This window comes from Manihot esculenta, chromosome 4 (assembly GCF_001659605.2).
Source record: "Manihot esculenta cultivar AM560-2 chromosome 4, M.esculenta_v8, whole genome shotgun sequence".
NCBI lineage: Eukaryota > Viridiplantae > Streptophyta > Magnoliopsida > Malpighiales > Euphorbiaceae > Manihot > Manihot esculenta.
The window spans coordinates 2,533,167-2,559,083 of record NC_035164.2 but is presented as its reverse complement, the minus strand read 5'-3'; the positions used below and the strand labels follow the sequence as shown (position 1 = coordinate 2,559,083).

At 41.3% G+C, this 25,917-nt stretch overlaps 2 protein-coding genes across 2 annotated transcripts; one reads left to right on the top strand and one right to left on the bottom strand.

The window, feature by feature from the left end:
- Positions 1–618: 618 nt before the first annotated feature.
- LOC110612828 (60S ribosomal protein L12) lies at positions 619–2,880 on the bottom strand. The gene is made up of 2 exons (XM_021753645.2): positions 2,303–2,880; positions 619–896 (listed from the first exon to the last, which is right to left on the bottom strand). The coding sequence occupies exon 1, from the start codon at positions 2,817–2,819 to the stop codon at positions 2,319–2,321; it is 501 nt and encodes a 166-aa protein (XP_021609337.1). The 5' UTR covers positions 2,820–2,880; the 3' UTR covers positions 619–896; positions 2,303–2,318.
- Positions 2,881–9,074: 6,194 nt separating this feature from the next.
- On the top strand, positions 9,075–12,862 carry LOC122723548. The gene is made up of 2 exons (XM_043956052.1): positions 9,075–9,938; positions 12,764–12,862. The coding sequence occupies exons 1-2, from the start codon at positions 9,075–9,077 to the stop codon at positions 12,860–12,862; spliced, it is 963 nt and encodes a 320-aa protein (XP_043811987.1).
- Positions 12,863–25,917: the final 13,055 nt, after the last annotated feature.

Here is a 25,917-nt window from a genome sequence, read left to right as displayed (position 1 = left end):
CTTCTCATCTGAATTTGTTTCTCGTCCTCTCTTCCCCTCTTCATCCCTCTCAAATATCAATTGCTTTGCCTCTATTTTTTCTACTTCTCACTCTGTTTTCTTTTATGTTTCCTTCTCCTCTCTCAGTTTTTTACGTCATCCCTTCAGTACATAAAATCCTAAGCCACATTCAACAGAGAATCACTTTTGAATACTCTCACAGTGACATCAATGGCCGGGAGATTAGATCGAAGAGCAGAGATGCTGAAACGACCAAGTGGTTACCTGGCCTCGTCTTGATGCTATTGTGGGATCTGTGCGCACACTAATATCACCATGCAAAAAAATCGCCCGCCACCAATTTTTCGCCCTGAGCTTCTAGTACTCTTTGATTGTTTCTCACTCAGTCCTTCAGTTTCTCACACCCAATCTCATCTATCTCTTCATGTGTTTTGAAATTTTTGTCGTTTTGGATTGATATTTAATAGTATTTGGTATAGCTACATAGTTATTTAGCGTATTGAGATTGTGTAAAATCAAATCTTCAGATGGTGTACATGTCCAATGTCCAAAGCTTTATAATCTTGTTATTAGATGGATTGGAAGCCATATTTAAGAATTTTATCTACCAAAAGAATAAAAAAGAGAGAGTAATCACTTGCACTTCATGTAGGCGAGCTCACCACCATTCTTACAAAAATTCACATCAAACTGCCTCTTAATTCAGAGGCCAACCACTAGCATGAAAGAGAAAGCATCAAAAAGAAGTGTTGTTTAAAGTAAACTGTCTACAAAATAAAACGCCTGGCATTACACATTTTTTAACTTCAACTCCTCGGTAATATTTCAATGAACATGTCAAAAGACCCAGCTTAAATTTGAGGAAAATAGTATAATACCATAACAAAAAGGCCGAGATGCAAGTAACCATAAAAGCAAAAATCAGCAAGCAGAAAACAGCTGGATCAAGGAAAAACAAAAATTTATCCCAGTAAAAAAGAAAACAACAACACAGTCCTTATAGAGGAGCATTATTCCATACAGTATCACCTCAAGAAATAAATAATAAAAAGCATTTCAGAGGCTGCGAAATCTCTTTTCAACAGAACACATACTTGCAACTGCCAACAAAATGAACAAAATCCATTCTGAACCACCCAGGTTCCAATTTCAAATTTATTCCATGGGAGAGCAGAAAGCTAACAGTATATAGCATGTGTCCAGCATTGAATAAATAAAACTTGAATTCCATAAATGACATGGATCACATAACAGTTAAAACAGGTAGAATGCCTGAACGAGTTCAACTAATCGTATTAGCAGAGGATAAAGAGATTCTTAAAGATTGACATACTACCACTCAAAGTGAGGATGAGAGGAAGCTTGGAAATATATATATATATATTTATATATATAAATTTTATGTTTACATCTAACACCTAATTTTTATAAATAAAACAATTAAACCCTTGAAAAGATATAGGGAGAGGGCATATAGCTTTGCAAATGTGGACTCTATTAAACAACTTGTACCCAAATGGCACACCCCAAGCACCAGCAGAAAACAGAGGATGATAAGAATTTGCTAGAAGTGCCCAAAAATAACATAAACAAAATTATACAGAACATCTGGACCTAAAAATGCAGTTCATAAAGCACAGTAGAGCAGAATTTACAAACTACAAAAAACTGGCATCCTAAGGAGAAAGCAGTGCAAATTGAAATCAGTTTCGTAACTGCAGGCAATATCAGATATTTAGTTCAAATGATCATTGCTCATCATCACACAAGGCACAAATCTTAACATATCAAAACAAGCACGAACCAAACAGAACAAATTGAAGAAACTCATATAAACCTTGCTCCATTATATGATAATTTTCATCAGAAAATATTAATAAATCTTTGTTTCTTTATTTTACCATGTTGCAGAAACTCATATAAACCTTGGCCTTGCTGCATTATATAATAATTTTCATCAGAAAATATTAATAAAACTTTGCTTCTTTATTTTACCATGTTGCACCTTGTATAACTTAAAATATATCAATGGCTAAAATTTACTCACAGTACATTATTGCACATAATTCAAGGCAAAAAACCATAAATTCAACTGCAAAAAGTTAACAGCAACGAACTAAAATCCAACAAACAAGCATTAAAGACACAATAGCTACCCCAAAAAATCCTCCAAATCATCTGATTAACTTTAAATAGTAAATAATCCAGAAACGTTCTTCAATGTCGAAAAACACAAATTAAATCGAATACAGTTTCTCTATGTAGGACCAAAAAAGGAAAAGAAAAGGAAATAGTAGCTCACTGTAGCTAGTGATCTCTCAGTCAAGTGGCACCTCAACTTCACCATCAGTAATCTCCTGCTGCAAATCCTTAGGGTCCTTACCATCGACAGTACACCCAACCGAGACGCAAGTTCCCAAAATCTCCTTGACAGTTCCACTTAGATCCTTAGCCATCGATCTTGGCCTCATAACCTTGGCGATCTCAATCACATCATCCAGCGAGATGTTCCCGCTGTGCTTGATATTCTTAGTCTTCTTTCTGTCCCTCTCTGGCTCCTTAAGTGCCTTGATGACCAAAGCCGCCGCAGATGGAACAACTGACACCTTAGCCTGACGATTCTGCACCGTGAGCTTGACGGTGACGCGAAGGCCCTTCCAGTCCTTAGCGGTCTCCTTAGCGATGTCTTCACCGATCTTTTTAGGGGAGAGACCAAGCGGCCCAATTTTCGGGGCGAGTGAACTAGCCGCACCGACTTCTCCACCGGTGACCCGGACGAAGACATCGACGACCTGAGAAGGGTCAAATTTAGGCGGCATTTTTGTGCTCAGAGTGAGACTACACAAAGATTTCGATTCGAGGGAGCACAAAAGGAAGAAATAAAGCTAATATATGACAACCCAGCGTTTAGGGTTTTGCGTGGGGGAGAACTTCAAATGACATATTTAGCCCTGAGCAAATGCCTACTCAATTTAGGGAACCAAGGGTAACAATGTCTTTTAAGGTACTAAACATGGCCCTCTAAAGTCCAAACCAAGACCAACTGGGCCTTAAATTAAGGGCCCACACATGAGTAATGAGAATAACGTAAACGCATTTCGGGCTTAAGAATTATAGCAAGCCCTCGATAAGCCTTTACAAGCCCAAGCTATACATTAACTTAACATTCGGGTCCTCGGCCAGTCGGCTTAGCTTGATCAAATTAGTTTATATGAATAATTTTAAGCTGACGAATTTATTCGGGCCCACACACACTTTCTTTTCCATTTTTTTCTCTAACTTCTAATTACTTTTCAATAAACCAGAAAATTAGAACTGTGAGCCTAGAAAAATAGAGCCTAAGATTTCAAATCAAACCTATTCCAGAATCAACTCCTTTCAAATTAAATCACTCACTCAAATCAACTTAACCTAAGCAATGACAGAGACACCATAGACTTGGCTTCATTTCTATCATCCAATCCAAACCACCACTCTGTAACAAACATGACAGCTGCTAGGGACCCATGTCTATCCTCTAAATGAAGCTCAATGTGGACCCATGGCTTCATTTCTATAAATGAAGTGATTAGCTTTGCGAGGGATAATCAAAAGAGTCAAAGCCCAAAGGAAAAGCCAGAAAGGACAGCTTGAACCCATTTTGGTTGGGCAATACCCACTAACCTTCTCAAATTATAATTTGTAATCAATAATTGAAAGTGACATATCTTTAAGTTGTGGGTTAGATTCTTGTTTGCATTAACTCATGTTCTCCACTATCTAAATAACAACCAATCACTTTATCTCAGGTTTAACTTATATAAATTAAATTTTTAATCAATTACTTTTTATTAAAATTTTTTATAAATTAACTCTTCATACTATAAAAAAATAAATAAAATAAAATAAAATATATAAATAAAATTATAAAAAATTATCGTTAAACATAATCTAAATATATTAGAGTGAATATTAGATTTTTCAGATTCAATCTCCTCGTTTTCTTGTAATTTTGTCAAAAAAGAAGAAAGAATTTATTCAATGATATTAATTAGTGTGAGATTGAGAGTATATAATATGCTCCAAATGGAGGTGCAAGGAGCATCTAAATTTATACTAAAATATAAGCACCACAAACATTACAAACAGAGACAATTTGGACAACGGACTAGATCTAACAATATCAATAATAGCTATGTGAGTCATATTTGAAATTTTAAAAAGAAAAAATAAGTAAAAACAATCCATATAAAAAATGATATTTTAAAATCCAAAAATTAGAGTTTATAATGCATAAGTGAGCTTAACTAGAGCAGATCACATTTCTCCTCCTTTATTCTTTCTCATTTATTGTTTCTCATTTTATTCTCTAGTGACGTATAACCACTATTACATTCAGATTTGTACGTATAGACGTGCCAATGTATTTCTCTCTATCAGACAACCATTTAATTCTCTCGGTGCGCATACTGATAGGACCGTAAAGTGATTGTGTCTGTTCTCTTACCTCTTGTCACTGGACTAGGCTATTCTCAGATGGACCTGCGCGTGTGGTCAATCTGGCCTGCTTTACATCACTGATTGGAACAAACAATGTTGGGCTGATCTACTTGAAAATGACTTTTGGATCTGTGTTTTTCTCCAGAATTTGGTCTCGCCCCAAAGTGTAAGGAACCTAACAGTTATCGAGAACCATTGTGCACGAGAAGGAGACACTACGGAGTCTACGGCTACATTAACTAACTGGAGCGTGATCCTCCGAACATAGTGGGATGGTTTCAAAATACTGGCGTTACAGCAACTAGATGTCTCTCAGCGGCCAAAAGCAAACTGTCATCCCTCAGCAAGTCTGGCAGTACAGCCATTCTCACGAAGAGAATAATTCAGACCTATAAAATTCAAAAACAATGAAAAGAAAAATCAAAATAAATTGGTGCTGCTATCCATTGCAAGGGAAACCACAGATTACGGATTGACCTCCTTGCCTAAGGTAAGGAAACAAAACAAAAAAAAAACGACGAAAGCAAAATAAAAAAGCAAAACTCTTCAATGACTTCTTGCAAAACAAACAAGGGTGCTTTTCTTCGGTTCATCTGTTCTTCCTTCTGTCAAGCTTTTCTTCGGTTCATCTGTTCTTCCTTCTGTCAAAACTTCTGCTCTTTCACTTTCCCTTTAACCAAACTTTAATTAATTTATACGGTACTGAAACTCTTATACAATAATACTAAATAAATATATTAGGTCTTATTATGGATTATCCACTTCAATGCTTATTAAATATTTATATTTATAAATTAATTAAATAAAAATGGTTTTAAAAGTTTCCGTTTATTATTATTATTTTTAAATAAATTTCATGGTTGAAGTTTTAAATTTTTTGTAAAACGACAAAATTACTTTTAATAAAATAAGAATTATTTTATCATCTTTAAATAAAATTTAGGATATGGTCCATTAAATAGAATATTTATGAATAATTTATTGATTATTATAATCTTTTTAAATTAAAGTGTCTTTTTAGTAAATTTAAACAACCATTTTTATTTTTAATGGCTTAAATAGAAATGTGTTAGTAAAAATAAATAAAATATTATTTTAAAATTAAAAAAAAAACCTTTTTTATATACAATTATACTTTGCATTTAAAAACTCCAAATAAAAAGAAATATATAATTCTTTTATTGATTTTGGAGAATCAAGAATATAATGCAAAGATATTATAAAAGGTAAAGGTATCATGAAGTGTCGTTTTTAGATTGGCAATGCAAAACCTTGGCTGCCATCCAATTGCCTTTTGATTCATCGACTTTCTTTATTTGAAATAACTGGAATCATCAACTCACTATTCCATTTTATTTTTCTCTTTCCTTCACCCACGAAATCATTTCTTTGCTAAAAAAAGGTAAATACAATATAAAATATAATTTCAAAATAATTAATTTCCTTCACAAATAAAGCGTGATGATTTTTTTAATATTTAATTTTAATTAAAATTTGTAATTTTAAAATCTCAAACGATATTTTCGGAAGGTATGACGATAAAATGGGGGTAGATTATGGAGTGTCGCGTTTGAGAGGACAGCAGCGTGGCAGGGTCCAGCTGGCGGGAGAGACGCGCTAGATCGGAGTGGAGACCCCACAATTCACGTGCCATTCAGTCCCCCCACTCTACTCCTTATATTTTGATGAAACTACGCCACGTGTGTTGTCATCAAGGTTGATACACGTGTCGAGATCCTCGAACGTCTAAACAGGACCACTTTAACACCTTTGTCCTCTTTTCTAGAAACCAGGTCCCCGCTCTCAAATTCGGGTCGCGACAAATTCGTAACTCGCAGTACAAATATTGTTCTCGTAATAGACAAACTTGATATTCCAAAATTGCCCTTTTTTTGTCCGCTAGTGTGGCTCGTTATACGTTTTTAATCCACGATGGTGAGATGAGACACGTGGCATTACTGTATTTATTTTTTTGTTTATAGTTTATAAAATTTAAGATCGATAAAAAGAATGTAAAAATTAATATGTAATTATAAATTTAATTTGATAATAAGTATATTTAAAAAATTTAAAATTTATATTTATTTAATAAGTTTGTAAATAATATAACCATCATAATTAGTAAAAATTCAACTCAAATTAAATAATAAATTTTATTAAAAATGAGAAGAAAAAATTTCATTAATAATTAAATAAGTCTTCAAAAATTATTTTATGTTTAAATAAATATTTTGATTAAAAAGATAAATAAATAATTTAAATTTAGAAAATATGATAAATAAATTCTTTTACTATTTTATAAATAAATAAAATTTACAAAGACATTATACTATAACTTGCACTAAAAAAATTAAATGTTGCCAAAGAGTAGAGAATGGAAATTTCGTAGTATAAAGGAGCTTATCATAAATATTTATTAAATTTTGTAGATATGTTTAACTTATTATTTCTCTAATACTTTATTAAAATTTTATTATGCCTACTATTACCAATTTAACTATAATAAAATTAGTTACGTTTCAAAAAATTAAAATTATTTAAAAATTATTTATTAAAAAATATAAATAAACCATATTTAATTTAAATAAAAAAAATTGATTCAATTGAATTAATTCAAAATTTTAATTTTAATTTTTTATTATTTTTAATTTTTAATTTTAAAAATTTTAATTATTTTAATTTAATTTTAATAAAAAATAAAAAAATTAAATCAAATCGATTAGTGATAATAATATATTATTTTTAATAATATAGAGATTAAATTATAATTAAAATTAAAATATTTTAATTAAATTTTAAAATATTAAAAATAAAATATAAAAAATAAAAAATTTATTAAAAATATAAACCAATCAATCAAATTAATTTGATTTTGATGACCGCTGGATTTTTCCATCCCATTATGAGGCCGGACCGATAGTAGCAGCCCACAATCAGGAGACTCCTAAGCCCCCGAATAAGTCAGGCCCAACCCGTTCATCCTCCTGATCGGATTCCTATTTAAGTCATTCAATCAGATCGGCTCGGCCCATTTCAGCCTTAAAACCAGCCCTTTCCTAGGTTCCGATCTTTTTCCCTCAAATCCGGTCACAAGAAGAAAAGACTACGGGTCCAGTCATTTCGCAGCCCTGTCCACTCGCGCGCCGAAGGGAATTAAATGCTTGCCTGACACAGGGAGGGTCCTGGGGTTATCCGTACGTACTGACCTGCACCAAGGGTTAGGTGGTCCTATAGCGGAAAGGCCATCTCGCGTGAAGGAGAAGAAAGAGGATAAAAGGGAGGAAACACTCTCCTCTAGGGCTAAATTTTTCAAAATTCACAAGACCCTTGTAAAACTCTATTTTTCTGGATCTCAGATCATCAATTGGCGCCGTCTGTGGGAAACGAATGAGATCTTTTCATCGCCGGAGTTCCACTCTTACAATACCCACTGAGATCCACGATGGCTAACCACACTGAAAACAACACCATTAACGCTCCTAATGACCTGAGCTCCGCTCATGAGGGACAATAGTTCTCTTTTTTCAGTCCCACAACCCCAAACAACCAAACACCAATTCCCTTCAACCCCTCGCCAAGCTTGGCAGGGAATGTGCCTGGAGCTGCTCTATCCAACCAGGACCTTCAGAGCATGGCCCTCCAACTACAAAATACCGCTCACTGGTTGGGGCAGATGATGCAATAAAGGGGCCTTAACACCCCGGTGAATGTGTTGCCAGTGGTAGAAGAACCCAGAATCAATGAACCTCGCCAACCTACCCTCAATCCTCCTCAAACAACCAGCCGAGAAACAGGAGAGAGAAGCAGGAGAGCTGGTGGAGAAGTAGAGCCAGAAGCAAGGGTTCACGGAAGGAGGGTGAGGGAGTTGATTGAGAATGACGAGGCCGACAGTTATTCTGTCGGAACAACCAAGTGGACGAGAAGCGAAGCGGAGGAAGAGGAGTACTGCCGGGAGAAGAAACCCAGGCAGGAGGAGGAGAGTGTAGACCAAAAGCTGCAAAAGATGAGAGAGCAGCTCTTGGCCGAGTTGGGAACGAAGGATCAGAATCAAACTCTCTTGCCCACCTTTTCACCCTTCTCGAAGTGGGTGCAGCAGGAGATCGTCCCCAAAAAGTTTATGATGCCTCCTATGGCAGCATATGACGGGGCTGGCAACCCGAGGGAGCATGTTCTCAACTACAAGACTTTTATGGAGTTGCAGACTCTGTCGGATGCCTTGACGTGCAAGGCCTAGAACTCTGACAGGACCAGCGCGGGCGTGGTTTAACAGCCTGGAGGCAGGGAGCATCAGGAGTTTCGGGGATCTGGCCGACGCCTTCATCAGTCGGTTCATAGCCGGAGTGCCAGCAGAGAGAAAAACCAGTTACTTGGAGACGGTCAAGCAGAGAAAGGATGAATCGCTAAGGGAGTACGTGGCCCGTTTCAACACAGAGGCCCTACAGATCCCCGAGCTGGATGAGAGTCGGGCGGTAGAGGCCATGCAGAAAGGGACGACCTCACCTGAGTTCTTTGGCTCGTTGAGCAGGAAACCCCCGACCTCACTGGCAGAGCTCATGAAGAGGGCGGAGAAATACATAAGGCAGGATGATGCCTTAATGACGAGCAGGTTTGCCAAAGGGGCAGAAGACAGAGGAAAAGCCCTCGAAGAAAAGAGGTCGGAGAGGCAAGAGAAGAAGCAAGGCATAAGGCCTGAAACCTACAGACAGCCCTGGGAGCAAAAAGACCAAAGACCCCACCCTCCAAGGGTTTCAGAACAGAAATCGCTCCCTCCGTGGATTCCAGAGAGTCTGACCCCGCTCAACGCCTCCAGAGCCGAGGTGCTCATGGCAGTACAGGACAAGGAGTTCCTTCAATGGCCCAGACCTATGAAAGCTGAAGCAAACCAGCGAGATCCTGACAAATATTATCAGTATCATCGTACACACGGCCACGACACCAACAACTGCTACCAGCTGATTGCTGAGATCGAGAGGCTGATAAAAAGGGGACACCTCAGAAACTTTGTGAAGAAACCGGAGGGACAAAGGCCGCGGCCCAACCCAGTGGAGCAAACATCCCGGAGAGCAGGAGCAGGACCAGTGAATGATGGGTCTAGTGGGACCATCAACATGATTGTCGGAGGGACAGGAGGTCGGATGAGCCGAAGGGGAAAAAAGAGGAGTCGAGAGGGAGAAAGCAGCAGCGCTGAAGTCATGCAGGTCGTCGAGCATTCTCCAGGGGCCATCACTTTCTCTCCAGAGGATTCTCAGGGTGTTCAAATGCCTCATGACAACGCCCTTGTCATTGAAGCCGTCATTCACAACTACCGGGTGAAGAAGATCTTGGTGGATGATGGAAGCAAGGTGAACCTATTACCCTACAGAGTCTTCCAACAGATGGGAATTTCCGAGGAGCAACTAGTCCGGAACCAGGCCCTAGTGAAAGGGATCAGAGGAATCCCTGTACCAGTGGAGGGGAAGGTAAAGCTAGCTCTCACTTTAGGAGAGGCACTGATAGGCGGTTGTCGAAGCCGTCAAAAATAAACCTATTAAACGATCAACAAATAAATTTGCAGATAGTGGCAATAGGGTCGAACCACAGGGAATTGACACCAAAGACTTTCCTAATGACTAGGTAAATAGCAAGTAAATAAAAGAGGGGGGTTTTGATTTGATGATTAAAATTAAGTAGCAAAAGAAAGCAATAATTTAAATAGATGAGAATTTCAATGAGAAAAAGATTCTAGCTGAAGTGTGAGTCTTAATTCAGTTTGTTCAGAATTGATCCTTGATTTTTAAAGACTCCTATTTGATTTCAATAAATCAGTTTTGGTTGTGGAAGACGCTTCTCACAATCCAAATTCCTCCTTAGTTCTAGTTCGATTAGGAAACGTTCGCTAATCAAACACTAATCAACAAGTTGCCAAGGAACGTCCTTGGGGCATTGTAGCATCGAACAACTGTTGACTGCATTAAGACTTAGAGAAACCCAATTCTATCCTTGCCAACCGCGTGGTCAAGTTTAGATCATACAACCTGATTAAATGTGTATTTGAACAATCTAAGCAATTACGGACCTAAATCATTCAAACAATATTACTAGGCAATTTAAAAGCAATGGGCCCTTATTGATTCTAAAAGCAAAGTAATATTTAAAGAAAAGGTCAGATTGCATAAATATTGAAACAAACAAGAGTTCAACAATGGAGTATTAAACCTCCCAATTCATCACAAATCTGAATATTCTCAACTTCAACTAGAAAATAAGGAAATTAGCCACTCATGGTGGACTAAATACACAAAAGATCGAAAAGAAAAGAAAATAGAAGAGCTGCAGAATTTCTGGCGTGAGGAAGAGGAAGCTCAATAGCTGATCAGATGATAAGATTGCTGGCTTGGAGGCTCTCCTTTTATAGTTGCAGAATTTTTATCCATCTAGGGTTTTGAAATCCCTCTTTGATTTTGTGTTGGACTCCTCTTTTGATGTTGAATTTAATTGCAATTGGATTTCCTTGGATGAGAAGCTCTTTCGTGGCTCTTGGATAAGTGCTGGAAGTGATTGGATTGGATTTGGACTTCTGAAAATTCGGATTTCTGTTTGCTGTCCATTTTCCCGCTCTGCTGTAATTTTCTGCTGTCAAAGTGATTTGCCCGGCGATTTGACCAGTTTCTTGGGCAAATCACTGGGCAAATCGCTTCTCTGTGAGTCAGTCCTCTATGCCTCTGCGAGTGATTTGGCCAGTGATCCTCGATTGTCTTGGTCAAATCGCTTGCCCATGTCACTGCTGTCCGTTGCCTCTGGGTATCTGTTTTAGCTTGATCTGGGCAGTGATTGGAGCAGATTTTTGGGCAAATCACTGGGCAAATCATCCTTTTGCAATTTTTCTGCACTTTTTCTTCCATTTTCCAGATTCTTCCTTTTCTGTAAAAACAAGATAAAAACCATAAATTAAGCTAGAAAATGTGTAAATAAGCAATAATAATTATGATAAAAATGTGGCTAAATTATGCTTGATCAAATACCCCCACACCTAGCTTTTTGCTTGTCCTCAAGCAACAAATAACTTAGCTAATCAAGTCCCTTTTTCCTTAGAACCTAAGCACCACTTAATCAGCCCCCCTAGACTCCTAATCTGAACTATCACAGTATAGAGTACATGCACTAAGGTCATCCTCTCCTTTCCTTGTTTCCTTTCACCTACCATGGTCAAGGGAAAGGTTTTTGATTCAATCATGCTTATTCTTTTATGTTAGGTTTAATGCAACCCCTAGGAGTGACTTGCCCCTTTTCTTCTCTATTTCTTTTTATTTTTGTTTTTATTTTCAGCAGCACTTATTCTTATCCTTGCCTGAAAAAGTCACTAACCTTTTTACGCGATTGTGTACATGGGTGATACACCCCCGGTTACTCAGTTAGTCACTTGCTCAAGTGGCTACTAGCTCTGTTCATAGTCTAGACCATCGAAACTTATTTGCTTGAAAAAGTTACTGACCTTTTTACGCGATTGTGTACATGGGTGATACACCCCCGGTTACTCAGTCAGTTACTTCTCCAAGTGGCTATTAGGCTCAGTTCATAGTCTTAGACCATTGGAACAAGTTTGTGATTTGTGCTTTGTGCTGGTTTTTCATGATAATTTGGGCAAATCAGCTCATAGGGAGTTACACTAGCTTTGTGTTTGCATGTATTTGTATTTTTATTTTCCTTGACCTTAGCACATTTAAGGATTCAATTCAAGTAAAGAACTTTCTAAGTGAAGGTAACATACTGTGAATGATTCAATTTAGGCTTAAAGGGGTGGCAAATCAATGGGGTCATGAGATAAGGGCACTCTTTCAACCTTGTTATCTATGTTGAGTAGAGCAAAAGCTAAGAAAAAATTCTGTGTGTGTGTGCAAAAAGTGTGAAAAAATTCTGGTGTGTGCAAAAAGGGGTTAAAAATGCAAAAAGAAACAAAAAGAAACAAAAAAAAAATAAAAAATAAAAAATAAAAAAAATGGTGTGATCAGTGAATGAATAAATACTCTCCAGTACCCCCACACCTATCCCACATATTGTCCTCAATGTGTGAATAAACATATAGAAAAATGAAGGAGAATAGGGAAAGATATTTCCTGGCCTGGGGGTGATTTGACCAGTGACTTGGGCAAGCACTGGGCAAATCACTGGGCAAATTGCTATCTGTCACGGTGCTGGGGCAGAAAATGGTCCACCAGCAGGTCCAGCAAGTGCTCCATCCTTTGCATTCGATCTTCAATCCTTCTGAGACGAGCCTCTACTGTCTGGTTGGGGGCTTCGTCTTCAGGTGGCTGAGGAGCATCCTGCTGGTGGGCTGCTGGAGGTGGCTCATTTGCTGGTTCCTGCCCTATTGCTTGTGTTGCCTGATCTGCAGTATCTGCTATAGTGGCTGGCTGCTGGGTGGTGGTGCTTATGGTGGCTTTCTTCCTTCTGAAAACACGCTCATGGCGTGGCGTTACTGGACCTGCAGGTGCAATAGAAAAAACATCCCCCACCTTACAAAGCAACCCCATATCATCCAATGTGCGTAGGTCCAAGGGGGTTGTTTTGGGGGTGGGGGAGAGGTCAGTATATGCTGGGTGCAAAAGTTTTAGATTCACTGCAATGGCAGTGATCAAGGGGCCAAAAATCAGTGGCCTGTTATACTGAATGATGCTAGATAACTGGGTGGCAACCCAGTATCCCAGATGTATTTTCCTATGTGTGTGCATGCACCAAAGAATATATAACTCAGTTCTGGTCAGGATGTTGGAAGCATCCTTCCTCCCAGAGAATGTGTATGCCAGGAACCTGTGAAGGTATTTCAGACTGGGGTTGCTGAGGTATAGGTCCTTGGACCTAGTGGGTGAGTATGGTTCTGGTGGATTATCACTCAATTCCAAGTACACAGAGCTTGGATCAAACTCAGCAGGGAAGTCCCAGGTGGACTGTGGGCATTCACAGCCCATGGCTATGCCGAATTCCTGTAGGGATAAGCGAAATCGCTTTCCCAGTAACCTAAATCCAATAGTTCCTGATGTGTGTATGTTGTGCATGGCAGGTTTATCAAAATAAAATGTAGTGAAGAACTCCTGTGTGAGTTCCAGGAAAGAGGGCATGCGCAGGAAAAAGAAGGAGTCCCAGCCAATAGCAGAAATTAGAGAACGTACCTGGGAATGGAGTCTCAGTGCTCCAAGGGTGGCATGGTGGATATGCTTACCTGGGTGATATGGTAGGGATGAGATTTTAAGCAGCCTGGTGCTCTCAGAAATTTTATTGAATGTCAGTGCTTTGACGATGTGATCTGGGTGTGCTGGCCTGGGCAAATCGCTGGGCAAATTGCTGGGCATAGCACTGAGTGTGTCGCTGGGCACATCGCTAGGCTCATCACTTGGTAAGTCCGTGGGCGCATCAGTGGGCGTATCATTGGGCAAAGCGCTGGTGGAATCAGTGGGCAAATCACTGGGCGCATTGCTGGGCGCACCGCCTTCCTCGTGAACTGAGGGATGTGTGGCAATGGCGGTTTGTGGTTCTGGCTCTGATCTCGGCGGTGGAGGTGGCGACTGAGTTCTTGGCCGTTTCTGGCCGTGGCTGGAGGAATTGGTGGATTCAGGCAGTATTTCGTCGGCAGGGTTTTCCGTCGAGGCTGTTGTGGATGGTGGTGGCGGCGTTCTTTGCCGTTTCTTTTGCCGGCGATATATCTGGACGGCCGGTGAATCGGTGCGTCCTGTTCCTGTGCTTGTGGCCGGTGGTGTCTCGGTGTTGATGGTGGCTGGTGGAGGTGCGTCCCACGCTTCATCGTCACTGTCAGAGGGAGTGGGTGGTTTGGGTAGCCCTAATTTCTTCCACATGAATGGTCCGCCGGTGGCCCTCATCTTGATTCTTACCATGGTGGTCTTGAGTTTGCCGGTGGCTGAGTGGTGGTCGGAGAAGAGAAAACTCGAAGAAGAAGAAGAGGAAACAGTAGTTAGCGTAAAATGTAAAAGAATAAAATATAAAAGAAAAGACTACTTAAAGCAATTAGGGTATGTGATCTGCCCTGATCATTTATTGCTGGCCCTCTGGATTCTTGACAGTGTGATTTGACCAGTGATTTGGGTAAGCAGTGGGCAAATCACTTGGCCAAATCGCGTCTCCTTTGTAGTTGCTGGGCTGGTACTGTTCACGCCTTTTTCTGCTGATGCTTGATTTTGCGATTGGACCGGTGATCTTGGTCAAATTATCTGGGCAATTGGGCAAATCACTGCCCCGATCGCTTGTGACTATGGTACATTCAGTCGATTTGCCCGGGGATTTGGGCAAGCAGTGGGCAAATCACTGGGCAAATCACTACATCTGGGCTGCCTCCCAGTAGCGCCCTGTTTTCTGTCTTGGGCTGGACTTCAGTATCTTGCTCAGCAGTCTTGGGAAGGGGGATCCAAGGGAACCTCCTCCACAACATGGACAGTAAAACCTTCATAGAATCTCTTCAAACGATGCCCATTAACTTTGAAAACTTTGCTTGTTTGTGGGCTTCTAATGTCAACAGCTCCATGTGGATAAACATGCTCAACCAAAAATGGTCCAATCCACCTAGACCGAAGCTTTCCAGGGAATAATTTGAACCTGGAATCAAAGAGCAAAACCTTATCACCAACCTGGAAGTGTTTTCTGGAGATGTTCTTGTCATGGAAGGCTTTGGTCCTTGCTTTATAATCCCATGAAGCTTCATATGCATCACGCCTGATCTCTTCAAGCTCTTGAATCTGCAGTTTTCTGTGAACTCCAGCCTCTTTTACATCAAGGTTGCAGCTCTTCACAGCCCAATAAGCTTTGTGTTCAAGTTCCACAGGTAGGTGGCATGCTTTCCCATAAATCAGCCTATATGGAGACATCCCAATTGGAGTTTTATATGCTGTTCTATATGCCCATAAGGCATCATTGAGGCGTGTACTCCAGTCCTTGCGATTTGGGCAGACCGTTTTCTCCAAGATGGACTTTATCTCCCTATTTGATACTTCAGCCAGCCCATTTGTTTGAGGATGATAGGCAGTAGATGTTCTATGGATGACATGGTGCTTCTTGAGGAGAGTTTCTACTACCTTGTTGCAAAAATGGGTGCCTCGGTCACTGATTATGGCTTTGGGCAGTCCAAATCTTGAGAAAATGTGGGATTTTACAAAATCACCCACTGTTTTTGCATCATCAGCTCTTGTTGCTTTTGCCTCAATCCACTTGGACACATAATCCACAGCAAGTAGTATGTAGGTGTTGCCAAAGGAAGGTGGGAATGGTCCCATGAAGTCAATGCCCCATATGTCAAAGATTTCACATACCATGATGGGTGCTTGAGGCATTTCACTTCTTTTGCCAAGGTTTCCTGTTTGTTGGCATCTTGCACATGACCTACAAAATAAATAAGCATCTCTAAATATGTTAGGCCAAAATAACCCACTTTCAAGGACTTTCAAGGCTGTCTTGCGTGGCCCAAAGTGACCCCTACAGCTGTAGGAGTGGCAGAAAGTTAGAACAGAAGTGATTTCATGATTTGGGATGCATCTCCTTATGACTTGGTCTGCACAATGCTTCCATAGGTAAGGCTCATCCCACACATAATATTTTGCCTCTTTCTTGATCTTGTCTCTTATGTGGTTGGGCAAATCAGTAGGCAAATCACCTATGGCAAGGAAATTGACAATATCAGCATACCATGGTTCCTCTTCTTGGACAGCAAAGAGGTGCTCATCAGGGAAGGTCTCATTGATGGGGCATGTCTCCATCTCAGTCAGAATTCTGCTGAGGTGATCAGCTACAAGGTTCTCCTTGCCTTTCTTGTCACGGATTTCCAAATCAAACTCTTGTAACAGCAGTATCCATCTCACCAGCCTAGGTTTGGACTCCTTTTTCTTGATTAAGTACCTTAGTGCAGCATGATCTGAGTATATAATCACCTTTGTCCCAAGTAGATAGGGTCTAAACTTCTCCAATGCAAACACAACAGCCAGCAACTCTTTCTCTGTGGTGGAATAATTGCATTGTGCAGCATCTAGGGTGCGTGAGGCATAGTGAATGACATGAGGAGAGTTACCTATACGCTGTCCCAATACTGCACCTACAGCAAAGTTGCTGGCATCACACATTATCTCAAATGGAAGGTTCCAATCAGGTGGCTGGATGACTGGGGCAGAAATTAGGAGTGATTTGATCAGATCAAAGGCTGATTTGCAGCTGTCATCAAAGTTGAAGGGTACATCCTGCTGTAACAATCTGCAAAGAGGCTGAGTTATTTTAGAAAAATCTTTGATAAACCTCCTGTAAAAACCAGCATGTCCAAGGAATGATCGAATCTCCCTAATGCTGGTTGGGTAGGGCAGATTTTTGATGGTGTCAACTTTGGCTTTGTCCACCTCAATCCCTTTTGCTGAAACAATATGGCCTAGGATTAAGCCATGGCTGACCATGAAGTGGCACTTCTCATAGTTGAGAACCAAGTTTGTCTCCAAACACCTTTGAAGTATCTTCTCCAAGTTGGTTAGGCATTCATGGAATGAGTTGCCATACACCGTAAAGTCATCCATGAAGACTTCAATGATCTTCTCTACATAGTCAGAAAAAATACTCATCATGCACCTTTGGAAAGTGGCTGGTGCATTGCAAAGACCAAAGGGCATCCTCCTGAATGCGAATGTGCCAAATGGGCATGTGAAAGTGGTCTTTTCTTGATCTTCTGGTGCAACTGGGATTTGATAAAATCCAGAATATCCATCAAGGAGGCAGTAGTGGCTTTTTCCAGCAAGTCTCTCAAGCATTTGGTCCATGAAGGGCAAGGGAAAATGGTCCTTCCTTGTGGCTGTGTTGAGCTTCCTGTAGTCCATGCAAACTCTCCACCCATTTTGTACACGAGTGGGTACTAGCTCTCCTTCAGAATTAGGGACAATAGTAATCCCGGTCTTCTTTGGTACCACATGGATGGGACTCACCCATTTACTGTCAGAAATGGGGTAGATTACCCCAATGTCTAGGAGCTTCATAATCTCCTTCTTTACAACCTCCATCATCGGTGGATTCAGCCTTCTTTGTGCCTCACGAACAGGTTTGCACTCATCCTCCATAAGTATCCGATGCATGCACATTGAGGGTGAGATACCCTTTATGTCCTCCAATGTCCACCCAATTGCCTTCTTGTGTTTCCTCAACACATCTAGGAGCTTTTCCTCTTCTTCTTGGCTGAGCTGGTTGGAGATGATTACTGGAAGTGTATTTCCAGCTCCCAAGTAGGCATATTTGAGGTGGTTAGGCAAGGGTTTCAGTTCTGGTGCCTTTTCTGTCTGCTGGTTTTCTGTCTGCCTGCTGTCCGATTTGAGCGGTGATTTGAGCAGATTTTCTGGTGTTCTGGGCAAATCACTGGGCAAATCACCCACATCCAGCAAGTTACAACAGTCTGCTGTTTTGTCTTCTTCAGAGATGTTGCTGTCCACTTTTCCTTTCCTGCAAAGACCTTCATAAAGTAAGTTTTCTTGATCAAAATCAAAAACTTCTTGACTTAAATTATCAATAACATCAAGTCCATAAACATGAGAAACATCATTGGGGAATTTCATGGCATCATAAACATTAAATTTGATAACTTCCCCTTCAAACTCCATAGTTAATGTGCCATCATGCACATCAATTTTTGTTCTTGCTGTACTCAAGAAAGGTCTCCCAAGTAAGATATCAGAGGTGGTGTTGCTCTTGTCTTCCTCCATGTCAATAACATAAAAGTCTGCTGGAAAGACTAATTGGTCCACTTGCACCAACACATCTTCAAGTACTCCCTTGGGGTAGACAATGGATCGGTCAGCTAATTGGATCACAATGCTGGTGCCCTTGAGTGTACCTGCATTCAACAAGTTAAAAATAGACAGAGGCATGACATTTATTGAAGCTCCAAGGTCACACATGGCCTTCTTTATTCCCACATTGCCTATTTTGCATGAAACCGCAAACATTCCCCTATCTTTGCATTTGACTGGTAGTTTTCTTTGGATGACAGCTGAAACACACTCCCCCACACTTACCTTTTCACGTTCAGCAAGTTTCCTTCGGTTTGTGCATAGTTCTTTGAGAAATTTGGCATACCTTGGAATTTGCTTCACAGCATCAAGTAGGGGAATGTTGATTTCCACTTTGCGGAGTGTCTCAAGTATCTCTTTTTCCTCTTTCTCCTTTTGGGACCTTGCAAATCTCTTTGGGAAGGGAGGAGGTACCTTGAATTTCTCCATAGGTTGCTGTTTCTGCCTTTGACTTGATTCTGCCTGGTCTGTTGATTTGGGCAAATCACTTCCTGCCTTCTCTGGAGAATTGGTCAAATCACTGCTGGACAGCTTAGTTTGCCCAGCGATCGGGTCAGTTTCTACTAGTGAACTGGGCAAATCACTGCCCTGATCACTTTCTGGCAGAATTTCTTCCATGCCCTGTTTTTGCAAGTTTTCAGACCTACTGTCTTGCAACTCCCTTCCACTCCTCAATGTGATGGCACTAGCGTTTTGCCTTGGGTTTATCTCAGTTTGAGAGGGTAGCTTCCCTTGAGACTCATATTTGCTCATTGAGGAGGCCATTTGACTCACCTGCTTCTCAAGACTTTGCACAGTATTTGCTAAGTTTTGCACAATCTCTTCAAGAGGTACTTTGGAGTTCTGAGGTGCAGCTTGAGCTTGGTTCCTTTGCTGATAGCTTGGATATTGATTTCCCCTTGCATAGCTAAAATTTGGATGGTCCCTCCAACCTGGATTATAAGTATTTGCATAGGGATCATACCTTCTTTGCCCATTGAAACCTCCAACAGCATTGACTTGCTGGTCCTCCTCTTGAAGGGAAGGACATAGATCAGTTGGGTGGTTGTTGGCACATATTCCACATGGCTTGGGCTGCTGAATCTGCTGGACTTGTTGGGCTTGACTCACAACAAGGCTACGGACAGCATTGGTGAGTTCAGAAAGTTGGGATGATAAAGTGGAATTACTCACCTCATTTACATTCCTTGTTGGCAGCTCTTGATCTCCAAATTGCTGAGAAGCTGCGGCCATGGTGGAAATTAAGTCCTTCATCTCTCGAGGTGATTTTCTCTCAGTTGATCCTCCACAGGCTGCATCAATAAACTTTCTTTCTGAGGGTAGTAGACCTCCATAGAAGTACTCAATGAGAGATTGGTCAGAAATATCATGTTGAGGGCAGCTTGTGCATAACTTCTTGAACCTCTCCCAATACTCATACAAGCCTTCAGAGTGCTTTTGCCTTATGCCACTTATTTCTCGACGGATGCCTATGGCTTTTGAGGTAGGGAAGAATTTTTTTAAGAATGCTCTCACCATATCAGCCCAAGATGTGATGGATCCGGGTGGCAAGTAGAATAGCCATTCTTTGGCATAGTCTTCAAGGGAAAAAGGGAAGGCTCTAAGTTTGACATCCTCTTCTGGAATACCTTGGGGTCTCAAAGTTGAGCACACAACATGGAATGCCTTCAAATGCTTGTGAGGATCTTCATTTTCAAGGCCTCTGAATTTGGGAAGGAGATGGATCAGACCTGTTTTTAGCTCAAAAGGTGCTGTCAATGGGGGATATGCAATGCATAAGGGTGCTAGATCTCCTGCTGGTTCAGCTAACTCTCCGAGAGTTCTTTCCCGTGGCTGGGGTGCTTGGATGGGCATGTTTCTTGCTTGATTTTCAGCTTCTACATGTGCAGCAGGTGGTGCCGCCATTGCTGGATTTTCTGCCATAACCAGAATTTCAGTTTCTGGTGCAAAATCAGCAGGTGCGGTGGTGGAAGTTTCTGCTGGTGCAGAAATTTCTTCAGCAGGGGCAGTAGGTGGTCTGTGAGATGGTGTGGTTGATGAAGATGGTCTTGAGGCTTGGTTCCTCAAATTTGCTTGCTTCCTTAAGCTCTTGGCAGTTTTTTTCAATCTCAGGGTCGTAAAGAAGAGTGTCTTTACGGCCAGACCTGGTCATAAAGGGAAAATACGTTAGTTTTTTATCAACTCCCCGGCAACGGCGCCAATTTTTGATAGGCGGTTGTCGAAGCCGTCAAAAATAAACCTATTAAACGATCAACAAATAAATTTGCAGATAGTGGCAATAGGGTCGAACCACAGGGAATTGACACCAAAGACTTTCCTAATGACTAGGTAAATAGCAAGTAAATAAAAGAGGGGGGTTTTGATTTGATGATTAAAATTAAGTAGCAAAAGAAAGCAATAATTTAAATAGATGAGAATTTCAATGAGAAAAAGATTCTAGCTGAAGTGTGAGTCTTAATTCAGTTTGTTCAGAATTGATCCTTGATTTTTAAAGACTCCTATTTGATTTCAATAAATCAGTTTTGGTTGTGGAAGACGCTTCTCACAATCCAAATTCCTCCTTAGTTCTAGTTCGATTAGGAAACGTTCGCTAATCAAACACTAATCAACAAGTTGCCAAGGAACGTCCTTGGGGCATTGTAGCATCGAACAACTGTTGACTGCATTAAGACTTAGAGAAACCCAATTCTATCCTTGCCAACCGCGTGGTCAAGTTTAGATCATACAACCTGATTAAATGTGTATTTGAACAATCTAAGCAATTACGGACCTAAATCATTCAAACAATATTACTAGGCAATTTAAAAGCAATGGGCCCTTATTGATTCTAAAAGCAAAGTAATATTTAAAGAAAAGGTCAGATTGCATAAATATTGAAACAAACAAGAGTTCAACAATGGAGTATTAAACCTCCCAATTCATCACAAATCTGAATATTCTCAACTTCAACTAGAAAATAAGGAAATTAGCCACTCATGGTGGACTAAATACACAAAAGATCGAAAAGAAAAGAAAATAGAAGAGCTGCAGAATTTCTGGCGTGAGGAAGAGGAAGCTCAATAGCTGATCAGATGATAAGATTGCTGGCTTGGAGGCTCTCCTTTTATAGTTGCAGAATTTTTATCCATCTAGGGTTTTGAAATCCCTCTTTGATTTTGTGTTGGACTCCTCTTTTGATGTTGAATTTAATTGCAATTGGATTTCCTTGGATGAGAAGCTCTTTCGTGGCTCTTGGATAAGTGCTGGAAGTGATTGGATTGGATTTGGACTTCTGAAAATTCGGATTTCTGTTTGCTGTCCATTTTCCCGCTCTGCTGTAATTTTCTGCTGTCAAAGTGATTTGCCCGGCGATTTGACCAGTTTCTTGGGCAAATCACTGGGCAAATCGCTTCTCTGTGAGTCAGTCCTCTATGCCTCTGCGAGTGATTTGGCCAGTGATCCTCGATTGTCTTGGTCAAATCGCTTGCCCATGTCACTGCTGTCCGTTGCCTCTGGGTATCTGTTTTAGCTTGATCTGGGCAGTGATTGGAGCAGATTTTTGGGCAAATCACTGGGCAAATCATCCTTTTGCAATTTTTCTGCACTTTTTCTTCCATTTTCCAGATTCTTCCTTTTCTGTAAAAACAAGATAAAAACCATAAATTAAGCTAGAAAATGTGTAAATAAGCAATAATAATTATGATAAAAATGTGGCTAAATTATGCTTGATCAGGCACCAAGAACTCGCACTCACTATGCGGTGTTCTTAGTGGTCAAACTCCCATTGAACTACAACGCAATCCTGGGGAGACCTGCGCTGTTTGACTTTGAGGCCGTAACCAGCATCAGATATCTGACTATGAAGTTTCCAACAGAGGCAGGAGTGGGTGTAGTCAGAGGAAGTCAGGAGGAGGCGAGAGCAGTGTATCTGGCCACGGTATCAGAGCCGAGCTCGGCAGCAGAAAGGCTTGACTCAAAGTCCTGGAGGTTAGGGATGAGAAAAAAGAGGTCACCAACAGAGCCATCCTCCAGGGGTTGAAAAAACGGCTGGATGGGGCAAAGGCGAATTGGGCAGAAGAACTCAACAGTATCTTGTGGGCACTCCGAACTACCCCTAGGTGGTCCACTAAAGAAACGCCTTTTGCACTTGCATTTGGCACTGAGGCCGTAGTCCCAATTGAGCTACAAGTTCCTACACATCGGGTCCAGTTCAATGATGAGAACGCGAATAGTGATAAGCTGAGAAGTAACCTTGATGCCCTGGAGGAAGTTAGGGAAGAAGCCCAAATTCGAACTGCCGCTTATCAACAAAGAGTTGCCCGTTATTACAATCAAAGGGTCAGGGAAAGAAGTCTGAAGATAGGGGACCTGGCCCTGAGAAACCTAGAAGCTAGAGGAAAAAGAGCGGCAGTAGGCAAGTTGGCACCGACCTGGGAGGGCCCGTTCAGAATAACGAAAATAGTCAAGCCAGGGGTATATCAAATCGAGGATATGCAGGGAAACCCTGAGCCTCACGCCTGGAATATCTAGCACCTAAAGAGGTACTTCCCTTAGAATATTTGTAAAAAGAAATTCTTGTACTATGAAAACATGAATGAATGGAATAACACCACCTTTTGACAAAACGATGATTATCTCTATTACTGTGAGCATTAACTCTCTCAGAAAAAGAAAAGAACATATCCCAAAAGACCTCAATGAGGTAGGTGACCGGGCTCTCAAAGTACCCCCGCCACCACAAAACTGGCAGAGATGACGAAGCGGCAGTAAGGCCACAGAGCCCGAATCTTACAGAAAACCTCAAGGAGGTACAAGACCAGGATCTCCAAGATCTCCTGGCACAAAACGGCCGGTGAGATCCCTGAGATCTCTCGGAGCAAAAACGGCCGGTGAGATCCCCGAGATCTCTCGAAGCAAAAACGGCCAGTGAGATCCCCGAGATCTCCCGGAGCAAAAATGGCCGGCGAGATCTCCAAGATCTCACGGAGCAAAAAATGGCCGGAGAGATTTCCAAGGTCTCACAGAGCAAAAACGGCCGGTGAGATCCCCAAGATCTCCCGGACCAAACAAAAACAGCGGCATGCAGTGACAACACGCAAAAACAACTCATGAAAACACAGTAATGGGCCCAGAATCACCAATGAAAGACCAGATCCTGACCTCCCAAAGGAGCTCGGGACCTAAGAGGAAGAGACTCTGATCTCGCAGCCAAAGGAGGCAAAGTGCCGTGCCGACCTCAAAAAGATACTAAGGCAGAAATAAAAGTCTAAATCCGAACTCGGATTACAAGCTATTAAGATACCCACACCCAAAATTAACAGATGACACTAAACCAGCTCGACTAGCCTAGAGAAAGATCTAAGCGGCAAAGCACCCAGCCGAGGTATACCCGAGAACTGAATCATCAGACGAAAGACAACAAGGGGCCAAAAGTGCCGACCTGAAAACACGAACTCAGAAAACCAAGCAGAAGAAAGCCGAGCTCAAAAAGCTCAAAAATCAAACCGAAGAAAACACACCTCCTATAAGTTAAGAAAAAGACCAATGGCGTGAGAAGATAAGGCCTCAGCCTCAAATCCTGTCGGAACAGGACTAAAACTAAGAAGGCCAGCCCTGTTTATCCCCTTAAAAGGTACATGATCCATTTTACTTTGATTATACAAAGGTTATACGCCTGAGATCATATGCATGAAGTAATGAAAAGAAAATTGAGGACGACTGGTCAACTGTTAAAAACCGAGCTCAGGCTGAAGACCTAATGGGGTCAAAACCCGTAAAGGAGCACAACTCAATCTTATCCTTACGGTAAATCCAACTCGAAAAAAGCCTACAGGTGAGAAGGCCCCTGTGAAATTGAAGAAATTTACAAGCCAGAAGCCAAGTCTTGGGCTAAGTCTTCAGCCCTGATTAGCCTAAAAGCAAGCGATAAGGGACTGTGTGCTCAATTCCTTATGAATTACGGGGAATAGTTTGAGTATTTCATTCTGAAAAAATTTGAACAAATTGTACTTGTAATAGTTTAGATAGCTCGGTAGAGTATTAAAAAAACAGACAAAGGCAAAAACAATTCAAATATAAACACAAGACAGGAAATAACTCAGGTATGAACATGAAGTAAGAGACAGAAATAAATTTTCATTAAAAGAAAGTATATTACAACTTATTCTCATCATCTACGCAGAATAGAAGGAAGACCGTCCTTAAAGGACTTACATGCCTAAGGGCGCCATCATCTACATAATCTGCATTTATACTATCTACATTGCTGATTGTGGGAGATCCAACACTCTCTGGCTCAAACCTCCCAGTACCCTCAAAAGGAGATTCAAGCCGGATAAAAGAGAACCTTCAACGACAACAGATGGGATATGACACTTGGCAAATTCAGTAGCGTTGTCACCCCTTTTGCTTACTTAAAGCAGCACAAGAAAGCCGGTAAAGCATTCTGAAGGTCAATGGGACAAGTAAATGTTGAAAACCTACACGTATACTATGTTGGACTAATTTTAGCAAATTACCCTTGCTTCCTGGTTTAAACATAGCCATCAACGCATTGTCCCTACTTGCATATTTGTAAGCTAAACTTTGAATATCACGGAATACATATCGGAAAGCATCAACGGAAGCTTGACTGAGTGCAGCAGATCTCTGTTTCTCATAGCACAAGTGCTCTACATCAAAATCAATAGCAAACTGATCATCTTCACCATTCCCAGCAAGGAAATCCTGACACGAATCTACCATGATCTGCTTTATATTACATGTGTGAGCCGCATCTTGTATTCCATAATAAATTTCAGAAATCATGTTATTCCCTGAATTTGAGTCAGGAGCAGGCATCAGAGACACCACGGGAGCGTCCTTTTTCTTCTTAAGAGGAGGGAGGACAGGAGCCGGTCTCCTAGAAGCCCGGGACTCCTTTGGAATGGGAGCCGAGGCAGGCACTTCGGTAGGGGCAGGACGCTTGCCCCCGACCTCCTTCGCTACACTCCCGCCATCTGCAGAACCGGATTCCCTCTCCTCTGTAAACTGAACACCCTCGACTGGGGCCCCCTGAACATTCCCCACTGGTGCTATCTTAGTCTCACTTGCAAGGACCTTCACCTCAGCTGTGGAGGTCTCGAGTCCTCTTCCGAGAGCATCACCAGAGGGCAAGGCAGGCTTCGTCCCCGTCAACCGGGAGTCTCGCTCGATCTCGAAGTCCGTGGAGACCTAAGGGTTTGAACAGCTTGAGTGGCCGAGCCCGACTTGCTGCAGCTTGACGACCTTGAAGATTTAGCATCTCGAGGGCCCGACTTCGGAGCTCGGGCAGGAGCAGGGGAAGGAGGCCGGAAAGACGACTTGGACGATCTTACTTCGGCCCCTTGTTGGGAAGTCTCCCCCCTCGATCGCCCCGCTAGGAAGGCGCCCAAGGCAGTATTCATGTCTTACCAGGAGAGCACAAAATTCTTAGAGAGCTTAATCTGACCCATTTTCATTTCAGAAGCTGCAAAAAATCCAAAATCGGTGCAAGTCAGAAGACTTCTCAGTGAAAATCACAAAAGCAAGATTAAAACACGAGGGACAAAGTAATAAGATTTTTGGCTCGTCTTGACCCCCCTGAAGAAGGCGATGAACAGACGCGCCGTGGGTGTGAACTCCCAGCTCAGACAAACAGATTCGAAGGAAG

What these genes read in the sequence shown, in the direction of transcription:
- LOC110612828 (XM_021753645.2), bottom strand. Translation starts at nt 2,819, where the DNA reads ATGCCGCCTAAATTTGACCCTTCTCAGGTCGTCGATGTCTTCGTCCGG.
- LOC122723548 (XM_043956052.1), top strand. Translation starts at nt 9,075, where the DNA reads ATGACGAGCAGGTTTGCCAAAGGGGCAGAAGACAGAGGAAAAGCCCTC. An exon ending in CTGTACCAGTGGAGGGGAAG is followed by an intron (nt 9,939 to 12,763) that starts GTAAAGCTAGCT and finishes CTTCGTCTTCAG; the next exon opens with GTGGCTGAGGAGCATCCTGC.